The sequence below is a fragment of the Mercurialis annua genome, linkage group LG8 (assembly GCF_937616625.2).
Source record: "Mercurialis annua linkage group LG8, ddMerAnnu1.2, whole genome shotgun sequence".
In the NCBI taxonomy this organism is placed as follows: domain Eukaryota; kingdom Viridiplantae; phylum Streptophyta; class Magnoliopsida; order Malpighiales; family Euphorbiaceae; genus Mercurialis; species Mercurialis annua.
This window is the reverse complement of record NC_065577.1, coordinates 39,045,230-39,070,691: the sequence shown is the minus strand read 5'-3', so window position 1 is coordinate 39,070,691 and position 25,462 is coordinate 39,045,230. Positions and strand designations below refer to the sequence as shown.

At 31.0% G+C, this 25,462-nt stretch overlaps 5 protein-coding genes across 5 annotated transcripts; 1 reads left to right on the top strand and 4 right to left on the bottom strand.

Moving 5' to 3' along the window:
- Positions 1-1,031: 1,031 nt before the first annotated feature.
- LOC126662060 (B3 domain-containing transcription factor VRN1-like) lies at positions 1,032-2,273 on the bottom strand. The gene is made up of 4 exons (XM_050355947.2): positions 2,163-2,273; positions 1,640-2,048; positions 1,414-1,550; positions 1,032-1,316 (listed from the first exon to the last, which is right to left on the bottom strand). The coding sequence occupies exons 1-4, from the start codon at positions 2,271-2,273 to the stop codon at positions 1,032-1,034; spliced, it is 942 nt and encodes a 313-aa protein (XP_050211904.1).
- A 3,386-nt stretch (positions 2,274-5,659) lies between these two features.
- Positions 5,660-8,171, bottom strand: LOC126660356 (B3 domain-containing transcription factor VRN1-like). The gene is made up of 7 exons (XM_050353818.2): positions 7,939-8,171; positions 7,585-7,696; positions 7,055-7,475; positions 6,837-6,964; positions 6,469-6,745; positions 6,187-6,347; positions 5,660-6,024 (listed from the first exon to the last, which is right to left on the bottom strand). Exons 2-7 carry the CDS (start codon positions 7,678-7,680, stop codon positions 5,776-5,778), a joined length of 1,332 nt encoding a protein of 443 aa, XP_050209775.1. The 5' UTR covers positions 7,681-7,696; positions 7,939-8,171; the 3' UTR covers positions 5,660-5,775.
- Positions 8,172-9,736: 1,565 nt separating this feature from the next.
- On the bottom strand, positions 9,737-12,413 carry LOC126660358 (B3 domain-containing transcription factor VRN1-like). Its single transcript, XM_050353819.1, has 6 exons — positions 12,104-12,413; positions 11,599-12,007; positions 11,366-11,505; positions 10,994-11,267; positions 10,710-10,870; positions 9,737-10,560 (listed from the first exon to the last, which is right to left on the bottom strand). The coding sequence occupies exons 1-6, from the start codon at positions 12,194-12,196 to the stop codon at positions 10,312-10,314; spliced, it is 1,326 nt and encodes a 441-aa protein (XP_050209776.1). The 5' UTR covers positions 12,197-12,413; the 3' UTR covers positions 9,737-10,311.
- A 1,351-nt stretch (positions 12,414-13,764) lies between these two features.
- Positions 13,765-15,171, bottom strand: LOC126660360 (CASP-like protein 4D1). The gene is made up of 3 exons (XM_050353821.2): positions 14,912-15,171; positions 14,670-14,808; positions 13,765-14,094 (listed from the first exon to the last, which is right to left on the bottom strand). The coding sequence occupies exons 1-3, from the start codon at positions 15,094-15,096 to the stop codon at positions 13,894-13,896; spliced, it is 525 nt and encodes a 174-aa protein (XP_050209778.1). The 5' UTR covers positions 15,097-15,171; the 3' UTR covers positions 13,765-13,893.
- Positions 15,172-21,921: 6,750 nt separating this feature from the next.
- LOC126662059 (uncharacterized) lies at positions 21,922-25,281 on the top strand. Its single transcript, XM_050355946.1, has 4 exons — positions 21,922-22,042; positions 22,162-24,177; positions 24,275-24,906; positions 24,976-25,281. Exons 1-4 carry the CDS (start codon positions 21,922-21,924, stop codon positions 25,279-25,281), a joined length of 3,075 nt encoding a protein of 1,024 aa, XP_050211903.1.
- Positions 25,282-25,462: the final 181 nt, after the last annotated feature.

Here is a 25,462-nt window from a genome sequence, read left to right as displayed (position 1 = left end):
AAATATACAAACTCAAATATAGTCAAATATATGTCATTTTCTTCTTTTAATAAAGTCAAATATACATAGTTAGTTTTGGCCAAAATAAAATGACATCTAAGTATAAATGTACAAATAAATTTATATTGAATTTGAAAAAACTATTTAAAATTAAATAATTGAATTTTTAAAAAGCCACATAAGCTTAATTGAAATGAATAATAATAACTAATTAATATAATTAAAAGATATCTAATTTAATCTTTATGTAAATTAGTAATTTTGTATGTATATAGATAAATATTTTTAGTATATATTTATAATTATAAATTAATATAATTTTCAAAAGTTTATTAATAAAAATATAATATTAATGCAAGAATTTTAAATATATATATATATATATATATATATATATATATAATTTTAGTTCTCCGGTCATAGTTCAGATTCTTCATTTCGGTACGGTTCTTGATAAGATATAAACCGTACCAATTAAATTTTTGTTTCAGTTCGGAAAAAGTCGATGGTCAACGGATATTTTTTGATTTTGGACACCTTCGGTTCGATTTTCAGGCCGCATTCGGGGATCTCCAGAATCGTGCACATCCTACTTATAATAGGCTTAATTATACATAGATTCATCTATAATAATATATTACCTCAAATTCATAATAAAAGTCAATAAGTTGGTCATTCATTGCCTATAATTTAATAAAATTATTGAACCATAAAGTTGCTGAACATAACAATTCCGTTTCAGAATATAAACATACAAAAAAAAAGTTACTTCAGAAAATGGTTAGCTTTAGCAGATACAGGTTAAGTTCTGTTTTCTCAATAACATTGGCATTATTATCTTAAACTGGAAGCTATATATATATATATATATATATATATATATATATATATATAGCACGAAAACATGAATACTGAAACTACGAAAAAATAGTCAGAGTTTTACAAGTTTTTCTGGAAGCGGAAACAATACACAGAAATATAAGTCCGGAGAAGTTTTCAGTACAAACATATATATACATTGCAAATACTTGTTACTCACCAAGCCATAGGCTCTTTTTAGCATCTCCGATATGTCGAAAAATGGAAACTTTCAGTGTAGTATTACAACGATCGATTAGTTCAAAGACACAAACATCACCAATTTCCAAGCGATATTCAATCACAAATTCTTTCCAACCGTGACTCAGTTTTGCTGATGGTCTTCCATCAGAGTCGTAGTACTTGCACTTAGTAGGCCATAATTTCCCATCAATACTAAGGATAACACTGCCTTGTGGCTTGTTGAAATATTCCTTCACAAAGCTTGGTGGTATAGCCTATCCGAACAATTAACATTTTAATCAAAATTTAAAATCCTGAAAAATAAATCAGAACATGTTTGTTTTAATCAGAGTTCCAAATCTAAATGTTTACCAGTCTATTATCACCACAACGAAGATAAGTTGGCTGCATTGCGACCATGAAAAATGGATTTTCAGACTTAAAATTAGAGTCTGCTGTTTTAAGTGCTTCAGCTTTTTCTTTAGCAGTCAATGATTTTGCTGTATTTCCTACAAAAATCAAGAACCCGAGATAAATCACTCTGCATAAATATTTAAATCAAGAATTTGATAAAATATTTTATGCAGAAATTGCATACCTGTGGACTTCTCTCGCTTGATTTTCTTATTCGAACGCTGAGGAAATAACAATGGTGAATTCCCTTTTGTTTTGTGATTCAAGATTTCATTTTCTTGATAAATCTGTTTCTCAGGATTAGATTCTTCAATGGTTCTGTTGGCGATCTCTAACGGATAATGTATTTCTAAAGCGCTCGTATCAAATATAATTACATTGAATTCAGAATTTGTTGGATTGTATTCAAAAACTAAAAAGGATCCATAAGCTATAGAGTAATACTTAACAAACTCTTGCCAGCCATTCTGAAACCAAATCTCACCATCAAATTTCGTTAATTCTATTTTCCATTTCGCACCACTTGGAACTTTCAGGATTACGGAATTTGGCAGATTGTTTCCGTAGAGTCTGACAAATTTTCTTGGAATGTACTGTACATTTATAAAGATAAATATGTTTTCATGGTGAAATTATAAACTATGTCGTCTTCTAAGTGATACAGAAATATGTTAGATCAAAGATAAAAATAAATGAGAAAAACTTACAAGCTTTCCATCACCGAGGGCATCATCATCAAGAATTATCTTGAAAAAATGGGGTGTTTTTGATTCGAACATCATCGGCTTTCCGTCGTCTCTTAAAGGACAAGAATTCATTGGTAAAAGGCTTAATCTGCAAATCACTTTGCTGTTGTTTAATGAGAGTGAAAGAGCAATGCTTATCTTAAAGGGTAAATTATGCATTGAAATATTAAAAAATCAACATTTTGACCATGCATTTCCCATAATCCCTTCATAATTACAGAATTTACTTGTTGCTTTGGAAAATAGAATTCAAATATGGAGTTACAGAATTTCTACTGCTACTGTTTTATTCAAATCAACCTGCCACTGCATTGATTAGCCAACACAGTTTCCAATTGCTTGTAATGTTCTTTGAAGATAAAGGCATATAGTATAACTTTGTCATTGTGCCATGTCAACTAATTAATTTTATTTTTTTGATAAATACCAGAAATCATTCATATGCCTATTAACAAATCAAATTTCTTAACTAGCAAAATAAGATAAACAAGAAGTTACTTTACAATATTTCTGAAAATGGTTACTTTTAGCAGAAACTATTCAGAATTGATCAACTCAAAGATGTAAACATCTCCTGCTTTCAGTCAGGTTTGGTTTGGAATTGAACGAAAACGATCAAACCAAAGTTTGTTAAATATTCAAACCGTATCAAAGTTTAGCTCAAACTGAAAGCGAGTCAAACCAAATTACTTTGTCGGTTCGTTTTGTTTGGTTAAAAAAACTGGTTTTTACTATTTTTAAAAAACTAGTTTCGCATTACGTGCTATGCACGTGGCTCGTAACGTAACTCCACAATAAAAATATTAGTAAATTTATTATAATTATATCAATTTTTTATTTATAATTAATATTAAATTAGTTAAAAAAATTTGTAAAAGTAAATATAATAACTACAATTAAATAATTAACTTAATTTTATTAATAATATCTTTAAAAATAATAAGATAGAAATTTAAATAATAATATATTGACCAAATACAGTATTTTAATTTTTTAGTTCAATCAAACTAAAAGATAGATATTCCTACTAATTTGGAGACAATTTAGTTTATTTTTACATACTAAAGATTTAATTGGAGATAATTTAGCTACCTATTCTAATTAGGACTTTAATTACAATAGTGACTATAAAATCTTTATTTAGTAGTGAACTGAAAAGGATTATTTAGTAAATTTGCCTGTCCCCCCATCTGTGCTTTTATATATAGTATAGATATAGTATTTTTTTATTACTTACTTTAAGCCTAAAAAAAATGTAAATAGAATGATGGGTTTTTGACATATTTGTGTCTCATAGACACATAAATTCCGGTTTTGTGCCTCCCATCCCAACCCGCTATCTGAGATAGCGGGCTGCACACCAGTCCGCCATATGAGATGGCGGGCTGGTGCTAATTTGGGTATCACCCAAATTAGCACCAGCCCGCTATCTCATATAGCGGGCTGGTCCCTCCCCAATGATTGGGGAGAGAGTAATTACTCTCTCCCCAATCATTGGGGCAGATTATATTTTTTTTTAAAACCTATTATATATAATAAATCGTAGTTCAAGCTAGCTATTTTCGGGCTAGTTTCGGACGCTTTCGAGCATTAATTTTTAAAAAAATTCTTAACAAATATTGTAGGTGACCATTCAAACTAATGGATATATGACACTTTAGGTTCGAAGGGTCCAATATAAAAAAAAAAATTATAACGTTAAGTATCTCCATAATTTTTTTTATCAAAGTCCAAATTCAAAACCGAATCAAACGTGAACGTCCAATTTATACATTACTAGTTTCGCATTACGTGCTATGCTCGTGGCTCGTAACGTAACTCGTCAATGAACATATTAGTAAAAATATTATAATTATATCAATTTTTTATTTATAATTAATATTAAATTAGTTAAGAATTTTTGTAAAAGCCATACTGAATTTATTCTTTTTTGGTTTTATAATAACCATAATTAAATCATTAATTTAATTTTATTAATAATATCTTTAAAAATAATAAGATTGAAATTTAAATAATATTATATTGACCAAATATTGTATTTTAATTTCGTAATTCAATCAAACTAAAAGATAGGTATTCCTACTAATTTGGAGATAATTTAGTTATTTTTTACATATTAAAAACTAAAGGTATAATAATATATTAAATCATGATTTAGTTGTACTACTATTTTATTAATTTCATGCTGCTAAGAAAAAAGTGAAAATTTGTTGTTTTCTTTTTATATCTATTTTTGTGTTCATGATTTGATTGTATTGAATTTTAAATTAATGCAGTAAATGGAAGCCAACGTGACAGTCAATTGTGTGCATCCAGGAACTACGATTTATTATATATAATAGGTTTTTAAAAAAAAATATAATCTGCCCCAATGATTGGGGAGAGAGTAAATTACTCTCTCCCCAATCATTGGGGAGGGACCAGCCCGCTATATGAGATAGCGGGCTGGTGCTAATTTGGGTGATTAGGTTTAATCACCCAAATTAGCACCAGCCCGCCATCTCATATGGCGGACTGGTGTGCAGCCTGCTATCTCAGATAGCGGGCTGGGGGTGGGAGGCACAAAACCGGAATTTTTGTGTTTATGAGACACAAATATGTCAAAAACCCTAGAATGATACACCAAATTTGCATCAAATGACCCTTAAGCCTTCATGGCAGATGGTACTTCCTATATATCAGGTAATTAATTATTGAAAAAAAAATCATTAAAAGATCTGTGTACAATTAATTTGTATCATTTTAAGTGGATAATAAACTCTCTAGGTCACTAAGGTTACCTTTAATCACAAAATAATCACTAAACTTCATTTTGTTACAAAACAGTCACTGAACTATGCCTTTTGTTACAATTGGGTGTCACTCATATAAAACACAATGTTTTTGCTTACGTGGCAAACCAAAATTACAAAAAGGAACATAGTTCAGTGACCTTTTTGTAATAAAAAGTATAATTCCGTGACTTTTTTGTAATTCATGAAAAGTTTAGTGTTCTTTTTGTAACAATATTAGCTTGAAAACGGTGCGTTTTATATAAGTGACACCACTTTGTAACAAAAGGTATAGTTTAGTGACCATTTTGTAACAAAATGAAGTTTAGTGATCATTTTGTAATTTGAGGTAACCCTAGTGACCTAGGGAGTTTAATATCCCATTTTAAGTCTTTAAAATAATCAAATTTTATTTTAAGTAATCCATTTTTATAAATTTTATCATTAATCAATAATAAATGTATATGCATTCTATTTTTTTATTTATATATGCAACGTTAATTTATCTGGAAAATGATTTTATATATCGAAAACAATATCATATTGACAATCTGATCCGTCAATTATGTAAATGCTAACAATTATACCTAAGCATTAAATAAAAGAAATTAATATTTAGTTGATAAAAATTAAACCCAAAATTGCTAAATCAAATTTCTTTACTAGCAAAATAATAGCGAATCAAACTCCACAAACTTTAGACTCTATTAAATCATCCATTGCCCACAATTTCTAAATAATTACAGAACCAAAAAAGTTGGTTGGCATAACATATCAGTTTTAGCATAAAAAAACCATACAAATTATTTCTCAACATTTCTGAAAATGGAAACTTTTAGCAGAAGCATTTCAGCATTCATCAACTCAAAAATGCAAACATCTCCTTCTTTCAGACAATTTTCTTTTCCAAATAAACTAAATCCTGCAGACAACCAACCATAAGATGCGCGGTTGATAATTAATTTGACAGCCCACTTTCTGTTTCCAATTTGTAACCATACATTCTCTCCGCTTTTCTTGCTGTATTTCATCGCAAATTCTGATGGCACATACTGCACAACGACAAAACAAACATCAACACACTGGTCGGTTTATGATAATAGCATCGGAGAATGATCAAAACAAAATATGTATGTTCCTGTTTTTCGTTTCAACATTTTCAGAATCAACATTTACATTTCTCTGCAACATATATGAAATGTATACTACCCTACCACTGAACTAGCGCCAGCTGATATACTCGCTTTGAAGAACGGTTTCACCGATGTAAATTTGTTGGCAGCTTCAACAGCTTTAGAAAAATCTGAGCATAAATGCCTGGGGGCAGTCTTCTCATCGCCACAACTCTCTTCTTGTTTTATTTTCTTCTTGTTTCCTGAACAACATCAGTTAATTATAAATGTGGCAATGAAATGTTAGAATGGTTAATAAGGGACGAAGAAACAAAATGCAGTAATATAAGACTGTAGAAGTTTCGATGTAACTCGTATACTTACCAAGCGATGGGCTCTTAATAGCTTCTTTGATATGTCGAAAAATGGTAACTTTTAATGTAGTATTAGTAGGGTCAATCAGTTCAAAGACGCAAACATCTCCAATTTCTATATGATTTCGGATTGCAAATTCTTTCCAACCTTTATTCAATTTTGCTTCTGTTTTTCGGACAGAGACGTAATACTTGTACTCAACAGGCCATAAATTCCCATCAATACTAAGGATGGCACTGCCTTGTAACTTGCTGAAATATTGCTTTACAAAGTTTGCTGGTATAGACTATCCAAACAATTACAGAGAAAAGAAAAACACATTACAGTCTTGAGAAAGAATCGGAATTAATCTAAGTTTTAAATCGAAAAATGTTTACCGGTCTATAATTATCACCCCAGTGAAGAAATGATGGGTACATTGCAACCATGAAGAAAGGATTTTTAGATTGAAAATTAGAAGCTGCTGCAGCTTTTGCTTCAGCTGCCAATGTTTCTGCTCTATTTCCTTCAAAAATCGAGAATTAAAGATCAATTAATCTGCAGAAATATGTAAAATCAAGAATTTGTAATAATGTTTTCTGCAGAACTTGCGTACCTTCTTCTTTTCGGGCGGACCTCTCTAGCTTGATTTTCTTATTAGGAGGGTGAGAAGATATTAATGGTGATTTCCCTTTTGTTTTGTGATTCAAGATTTCAGCTTCGTCACGAAACTGTTTCTCAAGATGAGACTCTTCCTTGTTTCTGTTAGTGACATCGAATGGATAATCTATTTCTAACGTACTCGTATCAAATATCGTTACATTGAATTCAGAATTTGTTTGATCGTATTGAAAAATTAAAAAGGATCCATAAGCTATAGAGTAATACTTAACAAACTCTTGCCAGCCATTCTGAAACCAAATCTCACCAGCAGATTTCGTTAATTCTATTTTCCATTTCGCACCACTTGGAACTTTCAGGATTACGGAATTTGGCAGATTGTTTCCATACAGTCTGACAAATTTTCTTGGAATGCACTGTACATTTGTAAAGACAAATATGTTTTCATGGTGAAATTAGAAACTATGTGTTCTTATAAGTGATGCAGAAATAAAAAGATGATAAAAAAAAGAGAGAAAAACTTACAAGCTTTCCATCACCAAGAATTATCTTGAAAAATTGGGGTGTCTTTGATGTGAACATCATCGGCTTTCCGTCGTCTCTTAGAGGACAAGAATTCATTCGTAAAAAGCTTACTCTGCAAATCACTTTGCTGCTGTTTAATGAGAGTTAATTTATTTTAAAGGCTAAATTATGCATTGAAATTTTAAAAAATCAACATTTTGACCAAGCATTTCTCATAATCCCTTCATAACTACAGAACCACTTATTGCCTTGGAAATTAAAAAAGTTGATTAGGAAACCAAAAACGTTTCTTAGGAAATTAAAATGTGGAGTTACAGAATATTTACTGCTCATTCTCCAAAAAAAAACGCTTACATTTCGGGATTTCGAAGCTACGCAGCTCTGCCACAATATATAGTGAATCATCGGAAAATAAGAGAGTGATTAAGCAGAGTTTGATTCTTCACGTGTTGTCTCAGCATTTTCACTCAGTTGAATGGAAATTTCATTGAGGAATTTTATCAAACAGATAATGAGCGTTGTTGCTATCAAACGCAGCTGTAAACGACATCGTCCAATTCATAATTTTTTTGTATTTCATCACAAAAAATAATTGGCATTTTTGTAATTATTTTACATAAACGGCGTCGTTGCCTTACAAAGGAAGAGCAAAAAAAGTGATGGTTCCGTTAACCCAGCCCATTGGGTCATATGGATCCGAGTGGCACCGGCCCGTTATCCTTCCACTGCCAGGAGCGGGAGGTATTCGCTGCTCTGTGAAACCAGCCTCACGCAGTACCCTCCACTTTAGGGACCAGGTGACCCAAGCCTTCGCTCAAATCACATGGCCCAACTCCTGGCTTGGAGCGGGCGGGCCAGAGATTAGCCAGCACAAGCCCAACCCGCCGAGCTGAAGCAATGTCCCATCACCCTTTTGCCCTCACTTGAGTTACAGGCCCTCGTTGGTGAGCCCGGCGATGGTAACATGCTTCACTTTGATACATAAATAAGAGAAAAAACAACCTATTATCCGATGTGGGACATTTTCTTTTGTGAAAAGTATAGGCAATATTGATTACTCTTTTCTTTAAGTGCTATCATATTACCACTTATACTACCATATATGCAATATGTTAAAAATTAAAAAATTAGGTTTCATCAAGTTTAATTCATTTCAATGGATTTTTCCTTTTTTACTTAGAGCTAAAGTAACCGGTGAGGATGACAAGATTTGAAACCGGTGTATTTATTATTGATCGACTATTGTCATTCGATATTGCACGCAAACTTTTTAGAAATTCTATGTGACAAGATTTGAAACCGGTGTATTTATTATTGATCGTCTATTGTCATTCGATATTGCACGCAAATTTTTTAGAAATTCTATGTAAAGAGCGTGACGATGATTAAAAGAGTTTGAATCGTAACCTCAATATTGAAATTGCAAAGTACAGTTTTAGCTTTCGTAATTCATTTTATCAACATAAAAAAATTTAAAATTCTGAAATCTTATATTTATACTACATTCTTTAAGAAATATAAGTTTAGCATGTTTCATTTCAATTTGTATGCGACATAGATGACATATTAGCATTAAATTAAAAGTAAATAGATTTTGCTTTGAGATCGTACAAAGTTCACAATTTTCAGATATCACGACTTAAACTCAATTGCCAGGTGAAGTTGCATTTTGTTCTTGTTGAGTACATTTTGAAATGCCATTGAAAATAGATGTGCAATGAAAGAAACAGATTAAAACCTATACTAATCGCGGAAGGGATAAATGATAGAAATAAGTATATCAAAATTTTCCATTTATGTTTTCTTAATGAACTCGCGTAATTGCTTGTATAAGATCTAATGGACATAAACAAGGAGTGTCTGTAACTGAATACGCTACGCAATCAGCTGCGAATTATATTGATGCATGATCAAATAATTATAAGCACATTCTATAGACGGCAATGGAAGGAATGAAGCATTTTTCAAATCTAAGAAAACATATACCTTTTGCATATTTCAGATTACAAAAACCGTTTCAATCATAGAAAAACCACGCTCTCTTCGAATCTTCACTCCACAGATAGGTTACAATAGTAGAGGAAAATTAAGAACAATCAACAAAATATTATAACAGATTAAGTACCAAACATGAAATTAACTTTTACATGGATGTTACAATGGATTTTAAATTTTTATTTATATAATTGTTATAATGGATATACTACAAAACTATCTGTCTGCAATCTAGCTCCGAAAAAGAGTACAGAAAAGTAATGCAACCAATTTTAACATGCATCCTTAGACCTGGAAATAGAGACTTCAAAAAGCATAATTTTCCATTTTCAAGCTCAAAGATGGATATATCCCCTGCCAAACACAGAAGACCTCAGATATGGGTGTCTGATCATGTCAAACACAGAACCGGATCCAAACAGTAGCCGAACAGGAGAAAGGCCGGATTTGACTGTCAACAGGCGGTTCCGAAACAGAACTGGTAGTCTGTGAGCCGTGGCTACCCCTACTATTAACAAATCAAATTTTTTAACTTGAAAAATCATAGCAAATCAAACTCTGAAACAACTTTAAACTCTATTAAGTCATCCATCACAGAACCATAAAGCTGATTAGGATAGCAAATCAGTTTCAATTTTCAACATGTAAACAAATAAAAAATAGTGGGAATCAATAGAGTTATAAGACTACTTAATCTCTTCCTCACTACAAAAAAAAAAGGTATGCAAGAAGTTACTTCACAGTATTTCTGAAAACGGTTACTTTAAGCAGAAGCAATTCAGAATTGATCAACTCAAAGATGCAAACATCTCCTGCTTTCAGACTATTTTCTGTTGCAAATAAACTAAATCCTGCAGACAAACAGCCTCCGCGAAACCGGTTGATAATTAATTTGACAGCCCACTTTCTCCTTCCAATTTGTAACCGTACATTTCCTGTGCTTTTTCTGCTGCATTTCATCGCAAATTCAGATGGCACATACTGCACAACGACAATATAGCGTAAGCACACTGGTCGGTTTATGATAGTAGCATCCGATAATGATCAAAACAACTATGCATTGATATGATTATAGTCTTATATTAGCATGGCAATTAAGAATTATGCATTAGTAATGTTCTAAACCCTACCACTATGCTAGCACCAGATGATATATTCGCTTTGAAGAACGGATTCGCGGATGTAAATTTGTTGGCAGATTCAGCAGCTTTAGAAAAGTTTGAACACAAATGCCTTTGGACAGTCTTCTCATAGCCAGAACTCTCTTCTAGTTTCTTTTTTTTGTTGATTCCTAAATAACATCAGTTAATTATATATATATCGCAATGAAATGTTAAATGGAAAATGGCGAAAACAATACTTGTTTTCAGAAACAGAAACAGAATGAGGAAATATAAGAGACTAGAAGTTTCACCAAGCGATGTGCTCTTGATAGCTTCTTTGATATGTCGAAAAATGGCGACTTTCAATGTCGTATTAGCACGATCGACCAGTTCAAAGACGCAAACATCTCCGATTTCCAAACAATTTCTTATCGCAAATTCTTTCCAACCTCGACTGAATTTTGCTGACGAACTAAAAACGTAATACTTGTGCTCAACAGGCCATAAATTCCCATCCATAGTACTAAGCATAGCAATGCCTTGTGGCTTGTTGAAATATTTCTTCACAAAGCTTGCTGGTATAGCCTAGCCAAATAATTAATATATTTGAATAAAAATTTACAATCCTGAAACAGAATCAGACCATATATATGTATAGTGAGTTTCAAATCGAAAATGTTTACCTGTCTATAATGACTTTTACAATGAAGAGATGTTGGCTGCATTGCACACATGAAATAAGGATTTTCAGATTTAAAATTAGAGGCTGCTCTTTTAATTGCTTCGGCTTTTTCCTGAGGTGTCAATGTTTGTGTTCTACTTCCTACAAAATCAAGAACTCGAGATTAATTAATCTGCAGATATACTTTATATCAAGAATCTGTTATAATATATATTTTATGCAGAAATTGCATACCTGTAGACTTCTCAAGCTTGATTTTCTTATTAGGAGGCTGAGGAAATAGTAATGGTGATTTCCGTTTCGATTTTCGATTCAAGATTTCAGTTTCTTGATGAACCTCTTGGTCAAGATTAGATTCTTGATTGTTTCTGTTGGCGATCTCAAACGGATAATCTATTTCTAATGTACTCGTATCGAATATTGTTACATTGAACTCAGAATTTGTCTGATTGTATTCAAATGCTAGAAAGAACCCATAATCTATAGAGTAATACTTCACAAACTCCGGCCAGCCATTCTGAAACCAAATATCACCATCGGATTTGACTAATTCTAATTTCCATTTTGCACCACTTGGAACTTTGAGGACTACAGAATTTGGCAGATTGTTTCCGTAGAGTCTGACAAATTTTCTTAGGATGTACTGTGCATGCATGTACATAGAAATTTATTTTTTCAAGATCAAAATATATGAGAACACAGATCAAGAATTGATCAATAAAGAGATAAAGAAACTTACAAGATTTGAATGATCAAGAATAATCTTGAAAAAACGGGGCGTTCTTGATTTGAACATCAGTCTTCCGTCGTTTCTTGAAGAACAAGAATCCATTCGGAAATTCAAGAATCAGTTTCTTTTAATTGCAAATTCAAGAATCAGTTTGTAATGAGTAGAAGACTAAGTTGAATTTTTTTTTTAATTTTTTTTTTGACGTTTCATTATCCACAATCATTACAAAACCAAAAGGTTTTTTAGGAAATTAAAACAAGTTACCGATTTTCTAATCTCATCTTCCAAGTAAAATATTACTTAGGAAATTAAGCATGTGCATCGGTTATTATGATATTTGCAATTAAACGAAACTGACGAAACTAAAATTTGTTAAATATGCAAACCAAAGTTTACAGTTGAAAGTTGAAACTTTGTAAATTAATGAGCTCGAGCCAACCAAAATTTATTAATTAAGCTGGATATTAAATAACTGATAAGTATATATATTAATTCTCGTAAAACAAAAATTGGTATATTAATAATTATTAATCTATTATGGCAATTTTACCCCTCAACTTGTATCTACTCAATTGGCAATTTGCCCACTCAATTGGTAAGCCAAATTAAAGATTAATTTGTCCACAAAGTTAATTTATGTGCTAATTGTTCATTGTTTACAAATTAAGGGAGCAAATTGTTATGTAAGTCTTTAATTTGAATTAATATTTAACTTTTATAACAGTTGTACTAACATACTCCCTCCATCCCATTTTAAACATCTCATTTGTTTTTTCATACAGATTAAGAAAATATTTATTTTTTTTAAATATTAAATATCAATAATGATGGTGCTATGGCTTCAGGAGGAGACGATGGGAGTATGAATTTGTGGGATTGGGGAAGTGGTCTTAATTTTCAGAAAATGCGGATAAAATCGTGCCCCGGTTCATTGGATTCTGAAGCGGGTATTCATACTTTATCGTTCGACAGGACGGGTTCGAGGCTTATTACTTGTGGGGCTGATAAAACTATTCAGATGTGGAAACCTGATCAAGAGATTTGATGGTTATAGATTGGTTTTTCTGATATCAGTTTTGATGGATTATGATTATGATTATGATTATTATAGTTTTTGATGGCAAGGTTATGTTTATTATTAGTTTTTGATGGATTATGTTTATTATGGGTAATTAATATTTAAAATAAATTTTATAATATAAAATTCTATGTTTGTTTGTCCATTGATGTTTTAATTATATGATTTGGAAACTGATTTTGGTATTTGCATTTGAATATTTTCACTTTCAGGATTTTCATGAGCTGCTTAAGTTGCAGAGTATTGATCTTGCTGAAGTTGGAACCTTCTATTGCCACCTGCCACTAGTTGAAACACCACCAATTTTGAGTTCGACTCTAAAACTCGGATTTCGCTTCGAGTTTTATTTTAGGAGTCGAGTTTGGTAGAATAATGGAGGATTGAATTCAGTTTACCTCGAATTGATTAGTATAAATTTATTTATAATTACAAATGATTACTGAAATTTAATTAGATTTGTGACCGTTGAATTAATTAAACATGTTGATGTTTGAATTCGGCTCGACAATTAACTCGAACTCGTGTCAAATTCGAACATCTTTCAAACCATTGACTATAATTCGCGAGTTGGTCCACACAGAAAACAAGAAAATAGGAAAAATAGTTGATAGGACAAAAACTTGATACAGGAACAGCAAGAATTAACAAATCATTGACTATATATACTTGAGAAATTAAATTGTAAATCCAACATATAATACTTTAATACTAATTTTCAGGATTAAATTTTATTCGGTAATGCGTAGGACGAGAAGACGGATGAAATTGCAGTGAAAATGAATGCGAAGAGAAGGAGACTAGCAGAGGCATAGCCCTTGTTGAAGAACTCGTCAGCACTTCCTGATCCTGAAAATAAAGGCTTCAAATCTTTTGTTGAAGCAAATCCTGCAGCTGCTCCTGTGGCTAGCATGTACGATATTACCTGCATAATAAACCATATAATAAGATACCGATAATATGGCTGGTATATATACGATATTATAAAATTATAAAATTAATTTTAGTTCGGTTTGACATAGTCAAGGATCGAATTCTAGAATATTCGATCACCGCAACTCTGAGATTAATTTTAAATAACTATATTCAATCAAAATGTTTAAACTGATATGTAAGATTTCAATTACATTATTAGGTTAAATGCAAATCATATTACGAATTTTAATGTAATTTGCAAATAAAATATGAACTATTAAAACTTGTCAAAATTAGTCATTTTTGGCAAACTGAATAGGGAAATTCTTATATCTCAGTTGGGAAATTCCATTAAAAGATGTTAATGTAAACATCAGAATATGTGTTGTTTTCGGTGTTTCTTCAACAGAAAGTAGTACGGAGTTTAAATTTATCAAAAATTAAAAATTGATAATTGATTTTGCCATGTTTTAAATAATTACAAAACGTGCTAAATTTCATGATTTTTCTTGCAATTAATCCTTATTATTATTCTTAACAATCATAATGGAATGATTTAGAAGACTATATTGATAAAATTAATACCTTGTCACCATAGAAACCAAACAGAAGACTTGCATCACCAATATTCAAAACCTTATTTCCAGTGATAACATTGTATAATGTGAAAGCAATTTGCAAAAGTGTGTATGCAAATCCAATCACAATTGTTGCTAGCATATACCTGCATTAATTTTACCATTACAAAATATAAATCAGTACCTTATTGCTCAAGCAAACATTATTTTTTTCTTAATCATAATCAAAATTATTTAAGAATTACATACCTGTAAGAATAAATATCCTTAAATTGGACCTTCAACTCAACAAGATTAACTACTAAAGTAACTGTATTAGTTGTGAGGATGATCAGAGAAATTATGAGGAACACAAAAGTAAGAATCCTCAAGATCAGATTAGCCGTACGAGAAACCATCGACATGGACGGTGGCGACGGAGACGGTGATGTCATCTTAATTTCTTGATTTTGATTTTTTTTTCTACAAATGAAATGATAAGAAGTGTTTTTGTTTATGTTAAGGTTAAGGTTATTATTATCAATTTATAGAAGCTATGCAGAAGCGTTTACTTTGATTTTTGCATAGGTCAATGAGCGAAAATACAGCTACACAACGTGCTGAGTAATTTAGAATTGTTGGTAGAACAAAGAATATAATAATTAATTAGTATGGAAATAAACAAGCAGCCATTTTTTATTTGACTTGTACTATTTGTTTTATTATCCGGCCTCTCAAAACTATTTAAGAATGAGTTAATTTGGAATTTTCATAAAAGTAATATCTTTTATTTATATGATTTGAATGTTTAAAATTTGTATCAAGGTAAATGATAGGGACTAACAGTACCCGATTCAGAACTTCTTTTTAGGTTTGCAAGGCTCTATTCAAAATTTATAAGGATAAGATTTACAAAATATAAATTCTAAATTCTAAAATGAATATATTATAAATTTGTAGTGGCAAAACTTTACTAATATTTTTTTACAAAACTCAAAATTATATTATGGACAAACATCCACCATAGTCCGTCTGTATGAAGTAATATGGCTGAACCAAAAGTAAATATTAAAGAAAAGAGAGGGAAAAAAACCGATAATTACAAAAGCAAAAGATAATAATTAGGCAAAATGTTCTTATATGTCCATCATTATTGCCCCTTTGTCAAATATAATATAATTTTGGCTTAACCCCTGAAAAACCCCCCACCTTTCAACCCCCCTTCGTTTGCACCCTCACCTTTCAAAATCTCCAATTTTACCCAAATTATCACCTTTCATTTTCAATTGCACCCTAGAAGTATTAAATTGGGCTTTTGTCACTAGAAAAAAGTTGAAATCGATACTTTATATTTTAATTCATGTTCTAAGTAGTCCTTAATGTTTAAATTTCAACAACAAAACCATATTTAATGATATTTTTAATTGATTTTTATTTTATATAAAAAAATTAACTTTTAAAATTTTAAGAAATATGGTTTTATTGTTGAAATTTAAACATTGAGGACTATTTAGAATATGAATTAAAATATAAATTATCGATTTGAACTTTTTTATAGTGAAAAGGGGCTAATTTAATATTTTTAGGGTGCAATTGAAAATGAAAGGTGAGAATTTGGATAAAATTGGAGATTTTGAAAGGTGAGGGTGCAAACGAAGGGGGGTTGAAAGGTGGGGGGTTTTTCAAGGGATTAGCCTATAATTTTAGAGTTATGTTAGTTTGATCTATAATTTATTTTAATATATGTCAAATATACTAACTAATTTAGAGCATGGTTTAAATCTTTAAATAATAATATATTTGATACGTATATATTAAAATAAATAGTAGATCGGACTACCACAATATGATAAGAGAATTAGAAGGAAAGATTATTAGAGATTATAAAAAATAATCGACTACGAACAATTAGAAAGACAATTGTCTACTATGTCCTTAGTTAGAAATTTAAACAAGCTAGGACGAACTTGAACTATCCTAGACTCAGAATTTTTTCATGGTTTGAATAGTCTGAGTTGATTTTGATTAATTGGTAAGTCGTCTAATTTATTTAGTTAGATTCCTAGTTGTGCCGCAAATTGGGAGCGTTGACATTAGCTAGCCAATATTGATGATAATTACGAATGTGATTTTTTTTTTGGGTATCATTTGTAAACTAGCTGGGCAAGGAAAAGAATGGCTGGTACAAGTAATGCCATTGACTTCTATAAATTTTCATTGAAAATTATTACACCCGAAGTTCAAAATTAAGACTATTTATTTAGCACTAAAATAGAGGCCAGCCCGACTTAGAGTAAACACTGGATTTTGGGCTTATAAAGCCCAAGTTCTATGATTAGTTAATGGAAGACCCCAAATCATTCTCATTTTCATCTGCATGTTCCACTGACTTCAACAAGGCCTAAGAGCTGTCCGGTTTTCTAATGCAAATTTTATAAATAAAAATTAAAGAAAAAGAAAATTTTATCAAAAATAAATAAAAAAATTGTTTTACTATACGCCCACATTTTCGGACCGGATTTTTTCAGACCAACATAAAAATTTAAACTCACACATATAGAATGGAGTTAATTCGTTAAATTCGTGTTAGACTTGATTAACATAAAATATCTAAATCCGGTTTAAGCGGGCTGGTCCTGGGCGGGATGGGAGGGTACTCCCAGGCCCAGTGATCAGGCCCAGAAGCCATGCAAGCATGATTCAATTAAATGAGAAATTAAATTATGTTTCTCCTGGCTCCACCACATCAAGGTGGTCCAAAAATAAGAAGTGAGATGGGTCAAAAGTAGATATATATGAATTGAAAGTTCAATTCAAGAGTATAAATAGATTTTATCTTTTAACATTGAGGCATTAGCTTTAACATTGAGGATTCTTGGACCACATTACAATTACCCACCTTCAATATTTTCAAATTCAATCACAATCTAATATAGGGACCACTTTCTGATTTCCCATCCAATGTGTGCAATATTATTTTGTGCAAATTATTGAGGAAAATAAACTATAATAGATCATTAAAATATTTTGAAATTTTACCTAATTTTATAATATAATTGACATTATTTAATGATAGTATTGTAATTTTTATTGACTATGTTCACGAATAAGGTGGCCGAGAAAGTTTATCTAAGAATTTTTCTCAATTAAAATCAAATATAATTCTAATATTACTTATAGTTACATATTTTAATGGGCCGAACTCGGTCCGGGCTTATTGGGCTATTTATTATTCACTTAAGCCCTCGCGCTGGGCTTCTATTTTTGCAGAATGGGCCAACTTTTTCCGGGCCTATATGAAAAATCATATAAAAATAAAATTACAAACCCATCCATAAAATAGCGAGTTTTATTCGGGATCGGACTCAGACGGACTTCGAATAAAAAAAATTAGTGTCCAAGCCCGACCCTAGGTGGACGGGTCTGGGCAAACCGGACGGATACACCATAAATAAATATGATACAAGAGTGTTTATACCATGCATTGGTTGTGCCATGTCATATTTACAACAAGCTAATGAGTATATGCGATAGAGAATTCTTTATTTATCACTCCCTCCGTCCCGTTTAAGAAGGGACAAATGACTTTTTCACATATATTAAGAAAACATTAATTATTATAGTGTTTTCTTATTTTACCCCTATTTATGATAGTGTTGTATTTTATGTATAGACTAATAATCATTAATTATGGAAAGAGAAAAGGGGGCAAAAAAGGAAAATTCATATAAATTGGCACAAAAAACACGATATGGCCTTCTTAAGTGGGACAAATAAAAATGGGATATGTCCCTTCTTAAATGGGACGGAGGGAGTACTTAATTTTTTTATTATGATTTTTCCACATGACTAACGCATCATTTGTTTGTTGCACGAATGACATGGCGCAACAGTTGCGTGCAATAATTTTTCATGATACAATACTATAAAAAAATTGGTTCGTTAAGATCTTAAGTTCGAGTTTTATAAATGAAAAAAAAATCAATAGAAAGAATTCAACTTATATTATTATGGCCTAATCACTTAAAAACCCCTCACCTTTAAACCTTTTTTCAATTCTACCCCGACGTTGAAAATTTGTCAATTTTACCCACTTTTGAATTTTCCGTTTTCAATTGTACCCCAATATTTTAATTTTTGTTAATTTTTTTACTTAAATGATGAAATCATTCAATTAATTAAGTCTAAACATGAAATTAAATTCTTTTTTATTCAAAAAAGTACAAATAAGTCCTTTATTTTTAAAAACTAACTAAAAATCATAATCAATTTAACACTAATTTAAATTCTTAATTAATTTAACTAAATTTAAATAAATTTTAAAAATATACAATTAATATATACGAGACATGTAGAATGTTTTAAACAAATTTCCAAACGCAAAAGACGTTAATTTAATTTTTCAGGGTACAATTGAAACACAAAAATGCAAAATAGGGTAAAATTGACAAATTTGCAACGTCAGGGTATGATTGAAAAAGGGCTAAAAGGTCGGGGGTTTTTAAGACATTAGGCCTATTATTATCTACTTAATTATAATACAATAAGCCATGAACTCAATCCTTCAGATTGAATATTTTTTTTCTTAACTCATAAGTAATCTACGACACACTTTAGGGAGGTATTGGCACTATCACCCAATTCTGATCATCAATCTTAGGCATGATTAGTGAGACACAATATATAAATGAAAAAGAAAATAATCAAATACTATTAATAACACAATATTAAAATCAAATCAATGGTCCATTCTACTTCTACGACATGATAAAGCTAAAAAGGCATGAACACAATTTAAAAAGAAGCAAATAATTAAGTAGGACCCTTATGTTGGAGCGATATGCACATCAAAATTAGGGATTTTTTTTTATCAACCTATAATTTCCTCTCTCTCTCTCTGTGTATATATATATACATACACTAGTTTTGCATTACGTGCTATGCACGTGCCTCGTAACGTAACTCGGCAATGTACATCTTAATAAATTTGTTATAATCATATCAATTTTTTATTTATAATTAATATTAAATTAGTTAAAAAAATTTGTAGAAAAAAATATAATATATTCGGTTATTAAAATTTTTTTCCATACTGAATTTATTCTTCTTTTGGTTTTATAATAATCATAATTAAATAATTAATTTAATTTTATTAATAATATTTTTAAAAATAATAAGATTGAAATTTAAATAATAATATATTGACCAAATACAGTGTTTTAATTTTGTAGTTCAATCAAACTAAAATATAGGTATTCCTATTAATTTAGAAACAATTTAGTTATTTTGTACATACTAAAAATAAAATTGGAGATAATTTAGCTACCTATTCTAATTAGGAATTTAATTATAATAATGATTAATTAAATAATTAATTAATGACTATAAAATTTTTATTTAGTAACAAACTGAAAAGGATTATTCAGTACATTTGCATGTCCCTCCATCCGTGTTTATATATATATATATATATATATATATATATATATATATATATATATATATATATATATATATATATCAACTACTTGTGCTTTTTTGAGGACAAAACTTTATACATAATCTTGTATTTATTTTTTTAATTAATTATAAATAACAATTTGATTAACTTTGAGTTTTTTTAGGGCTGATGAATAAATAAACCTATCTTTTAAATTTTTGTTTGTAAATTTAATTAAATTTTTTAAGTTTCAACAATTTTAAAATTTGATAATAATTATAGCTTAGGTTTAAAATTTGATCAACTAGTATATGGCACGTATTTAAGAAACTAATTCTTTAAAAGTAATATATGTAAAATTTTAAAATTTATACAAAAATATTAAAAATACAAATAAAATTATATTAAAAATAATTATCAACTTTTTAAATAGAATTTTAATATGTTTAAACTAAAAAGAATAATTAATTTTATAAAAAAAAGTTAAAAAAATAGTTAATTGTGTATTTTTATAATGAAAAAACGACCACCTCTCTTCGCCTGCCAGAACACTCATGAGAGTAGCTAGCAGCCGGAGCATTTTCTTATGGGTTAGCTATGCCATGTACTATTGGATGTTATTCTAAATTGTTAGTAGCTCTCCATCTCCATTGACTGTCATGCAGTTTTAACATGTGAGAAATTTTTAATATTCATATAATTAATATTATAAACTATCCATTAACGGGTAGTACTTAGCATGATTATTAATAATTACTAATTAGTAAATTTATATTAATTAATAAATTTTATTTAAAAATAATTGAACTTTCATTAATTAATAGTTATAAATAATTATTACACGTATTAATGTGATGGTTAATAATCATATAATTCCTATATTATAGATTTGATTCATCTAAAAAATTTATTAGAAATTGGTTTCAAGCTTAACCAATATTTTTGGATAAAAGTACATAATAACCATTTCTTTATTACTGAAAAATATTTAACTACTCAAAATATTGTTTATTATTAAATCCTTAATTAGCATAAAATTAATTATATAAACACTTCATTAATACTATTAATTACTCCTTCCGTTCCAATTGTAACCGTCTATTTTTTTTCAAATATTTGTGCATTTTTAATGGATCACAATCTTTAAACTAATTTTTCTATATTATTAACTATCTTTTGATATTATCCTAACAAGGTGAATCAGTCATAGTCTTTAATAAAGATATAATAGACAAAAGAAAGATAAAATTATAAAAAATTAAAATGATAATTATATTTCTAAACTGTGTAAAAATGATAAAAATAGATAATTATTTTAGAACGAAAGAAGTATTAATTTATTATCATTTGTTTCCTTTTTATAATAGGACACATTTACATCTTTCAAATATTTAAAAATCAATATTAATAATAAAAAATATAAAAGTTTAATTAGTAAAATCTAGATCATAAAAAAATTAAAACTGTAAATAAATTTTTTATGATGAATCGTAACTCCATTTTTTCCTTCACCTTTCAATTTTTATTATTTCATAAAATCAAAAATCAACCACCAATAATTTTTTACCATTCATTTCAACAATCATTGCTCCGAACATTAATACAAATGATAATTTTTAAAAACAGTTAAATGACGAAAATGACTGTAATTTTAAAGTTTGAACCAAACAATTTATCATTTACTCTAAAAAAACTAAAATATAACAAAACGACACTTAATTAGAAAACTGAACTCTATGTCGTATGGTCCAATTATATTTCGTTCCTTTGAATATTTTTTTGGTTTCACCACTGTGTTTTTCCTATAATGCATGCAGCCATTCACCTAAAAAACTAATATATGACAAAAACTAAAGCCATGTACAATTATAATTTCATTGGTATAGAAACTCTCCAGACTCACCTACCATACCAGATGCGCAATACGAATTGGATCCGGATTAATCAGGGTGAAATCCTGGGTTGGTTTTTATTAGCGGAGACTTTAATAAAGTCTTAGATCCTGCCGAACGTTTTAATTGCTTGCATTATTCTCCGTCTATGCTAGCCTTACGAGATTTTCTAAATGATTCTGAATCAGTTGATCTTCCTCTTCACGACCGCTCCTTTACTTGGCAAAATTCTTTGTCCAAATCAAGAATTGATAGATGTTTCTCTTCTTTGTCGGCTGCAAATATTTGGAGATCAAGTTCTTTAACTTCTTTGCCTCGAGGACTATCTGATCACGTCCCACTTTTGTTTCAATCAAAATCTAAATTTGATTGGGGACCTAAACCGTTTCGTTCCATGGATATTTGGTGGGATCATCCCGAATTCAGCAGCTTTGTTGGCAGCTCGTGGGAGTTGATTTTTGCTGCCGATTCCTCTTTGCCTTTGGTTCGCAGGCTGAAGCATCTTCGGGAAAGAATAAAAACGTGGAATTTGGAAGTGTTTGGGGATCAAAATAAGAAGCATGCTGATCTCATTGCAGAAGCTTCTCAGCTAGACAATATTGCCGATTCTAGAGCTCTTTCAGACGCGGAAAAAGATCGATTTGCTGCTGTTAAAAATAATCTTTGGATTGTAGAAAAACGATTGGAGAGTTTATGGTTACAGAAATTTAGGCTGAACTGGACTTTAAAGGGTGATAGAAATTCAAAATTCTTCCATACAACTGCTTCTATTCATTACCGCAATAACCAGATTACAGCGATTAGTGTTGGTGATGCTGTTTTTACCGAACCAGATGATATTAGATTTCAGATAAGGGCCTTCTACTCTTCTTTATATGCTAAGTCTCATGAGGTTTCAGTTGATTTATCCGGGCTTGATTTCAAGTCTTTATCCTCGGAACAAGCTGCCTGCTTAATCTGTCCTTTTCATGAAGACGAAATTATAGCTGCTCTGAATTCTTGTAATGAGACTAAGGCCCCGGGACCAGATGGGTTTAATTATTACTTCTATAAGCGAGCTTGGCAGTTCTTGAAGAAGGACTTGTTAGATTTTTTCAACTCTTTTCATAGCTCGAACCGTTTGCCTGCAGGTTTAAACTCTTCGTTTATGGTTCTAATTCCAAAGGTTCTTGGTTCTTCAAATATTAGTGATTATCGCCCTATCAGCTTAGTTAATGGAATTTATAAGCTTCTCTCTAAATGTCTCTCCGCCAGATTAGCTCCCCTTTTACCATCCGTGGTCTCAGAACATCAACACGCGTTTATCAAAGAGAGAAGCATTATGGACTGTTCCATGATCGCAAATGAGTTAACTCATTTACCAAGAACCAGGAAAGACAAAATTCTAGTCTTTAAGCTTGATTTTCATAAAGCATTTGATTCGCTGGATTGGAATTATTTGCTTAGTGTTATGAAATCTATGTCTTTTCCGGATAAATGGCTTGCTTGGATGTCCAACTGTTTGTCATCGGCGTTCACCTATGTGCTTGTGAATGGAAGTCCTATTGAGCCTTTCATGCTCAAAAGAGGAGTGCGACAAGGCGATCTGATCTCGCCCTATCTTTTTGTTTTAGCTGCAGAAGGGTTGAAGTGCATTTTGCATAAAGCTATAGGAATGGGTCTTATTAATGGGTTTCAATTTTCTGATGTGCAAGACCCTATTTCAGTCCTTCAATTTGCTGATGACACCGTTTTATTTCTTCCATTTGATCTACATCAGCTTCGCAATTTAACTCGCATCCTGCGATGCTTTGAATTAATTTCAGGTCTGAAAATCAACTTCCATAAAAGCTCTTTGCTTGGGATTAATGTTTCTGATGCAGAGTTGTGTGAAGCTTCAGAGTTAGTAGGATGCTACGTCGAGAAATTCCCCATCAAGTATCTGGGTTTACCGTTGGCTATTCGAAGAATTCCAGTTTCAGCATGGGATCCTGTAATCCAGCGTTTCAAATCAAAGTTATCTCTTTGGAAAGGTAACTTGCTTTCACCAGCGGGTCGGTTAGTCCTCTTGAAGTCTGTTCTTTATAGTCTTCCCATTTACTTTATGTCGATTCTTGGCATGCCGATTTGTATCCAAAATCAGTTGGACTCTTATATGCGAAAATTTCTTTGGAAAGGTGATACTTCGTCTTCTAGAGTTTTTTTGCAGAATTTCTTGGAAGATTGTTTGCAAAGATTTCGATAACGGTGGTTTGGGTATTTGTAGTTTGAAGATACGAAACCAAAGTCTGCTCTTTAAATGGTTGTGGAAATTGCGTACAGTCAATCGTAATTCCTTATGGTTCAAAGTCATTTCTTCGTGTTCTTCTTTAACAAGTTGGGATAATCTTCTTTTGGATAATGCTAATCAGCTTTCTTTTATATGGAAAGGAATTAGAAAGTTGTGTTGCCTTGATTCTACTGTCTGGAGTCTTTTTGTTATGAACATGAAGGTTAATATTAGAAGTGGTGATTTAACTTCTCTTTGGCATGATAATTGGTCTGGAAATGGTACGGCGGCTGTTCTCTTTTCCCGTTTATATCAGCTTTCAAATTGTAAACAAGCTAAAGTCAGCTCGGTTATGGCTTTCGGTTGGAGATGGCGCAGGCGCTTAAGAGTGGGCGAGAAAGATAAGTTTTCAGAACTTCATTTGTTATTTGAGAAGGCCTGTAACGCTTCTGATTCAGCGGGTATTCTTGAGGAGGATGAGTTTGTTTGGAAGCTAGAGGGCAACGGGTTCACAGTGGCAAGTATGGCCAATCTGTTGAAAACAGCGGGTGATAATTCTTCGGCAGCAGGTCATAGATTTTCAGCAACTATAATTGGCAGTACAGCAGCAGTAAATCGCATGTCAGCAGGTGATCCATCTTTTACTGCCTTCAGAAAAAATTGGTGTAGTGAGGCTCCTCCTAGAGTTAAATTTTTTATATAGACGACACTTCACAATAGTACTCCGACTCTCTCTTTTCTTGCTTCTCGAAAGATTGTGTTGAATATCAATTCTGGTTATGGTATATGTGGTGAGTTAGAGACTCAAGACCATATTTTCTTGCATTGCATTTTTGCTAGGAAAATTTGGTGTGAGCTTTTCCTTAAGTTAGGAATTTCTTGGGTAATGCCTTCTTCTTTTGAGGACTTCTTCATCCAATGGACAGTTATTGTTTCTAATAAAAGGACTTCGAAGCTTTGGACAACCATTTGGATTATTTTTGTGTGGGAAATTTGGAAGTGCCGTAATAAGCGAGTTTTTCAACATGTGGATTTGACAACAACGGACGTAGTTTTTTGAAGCTTCAATAATACTGTTTTTAATTATAAATGTAAGCACCCCTCTTTTGTTTACTCCGGTTTAGATTTGTATAGAAATTCGGATTCTATCTTTTTGTAATTTGCTCTTTTCTCTCGGAGTCGTAGCCTTAAGTGGCGTAAACTTTGAGTAGTCTTGAGTAGCCACTTCTTGTGGCTTTTAC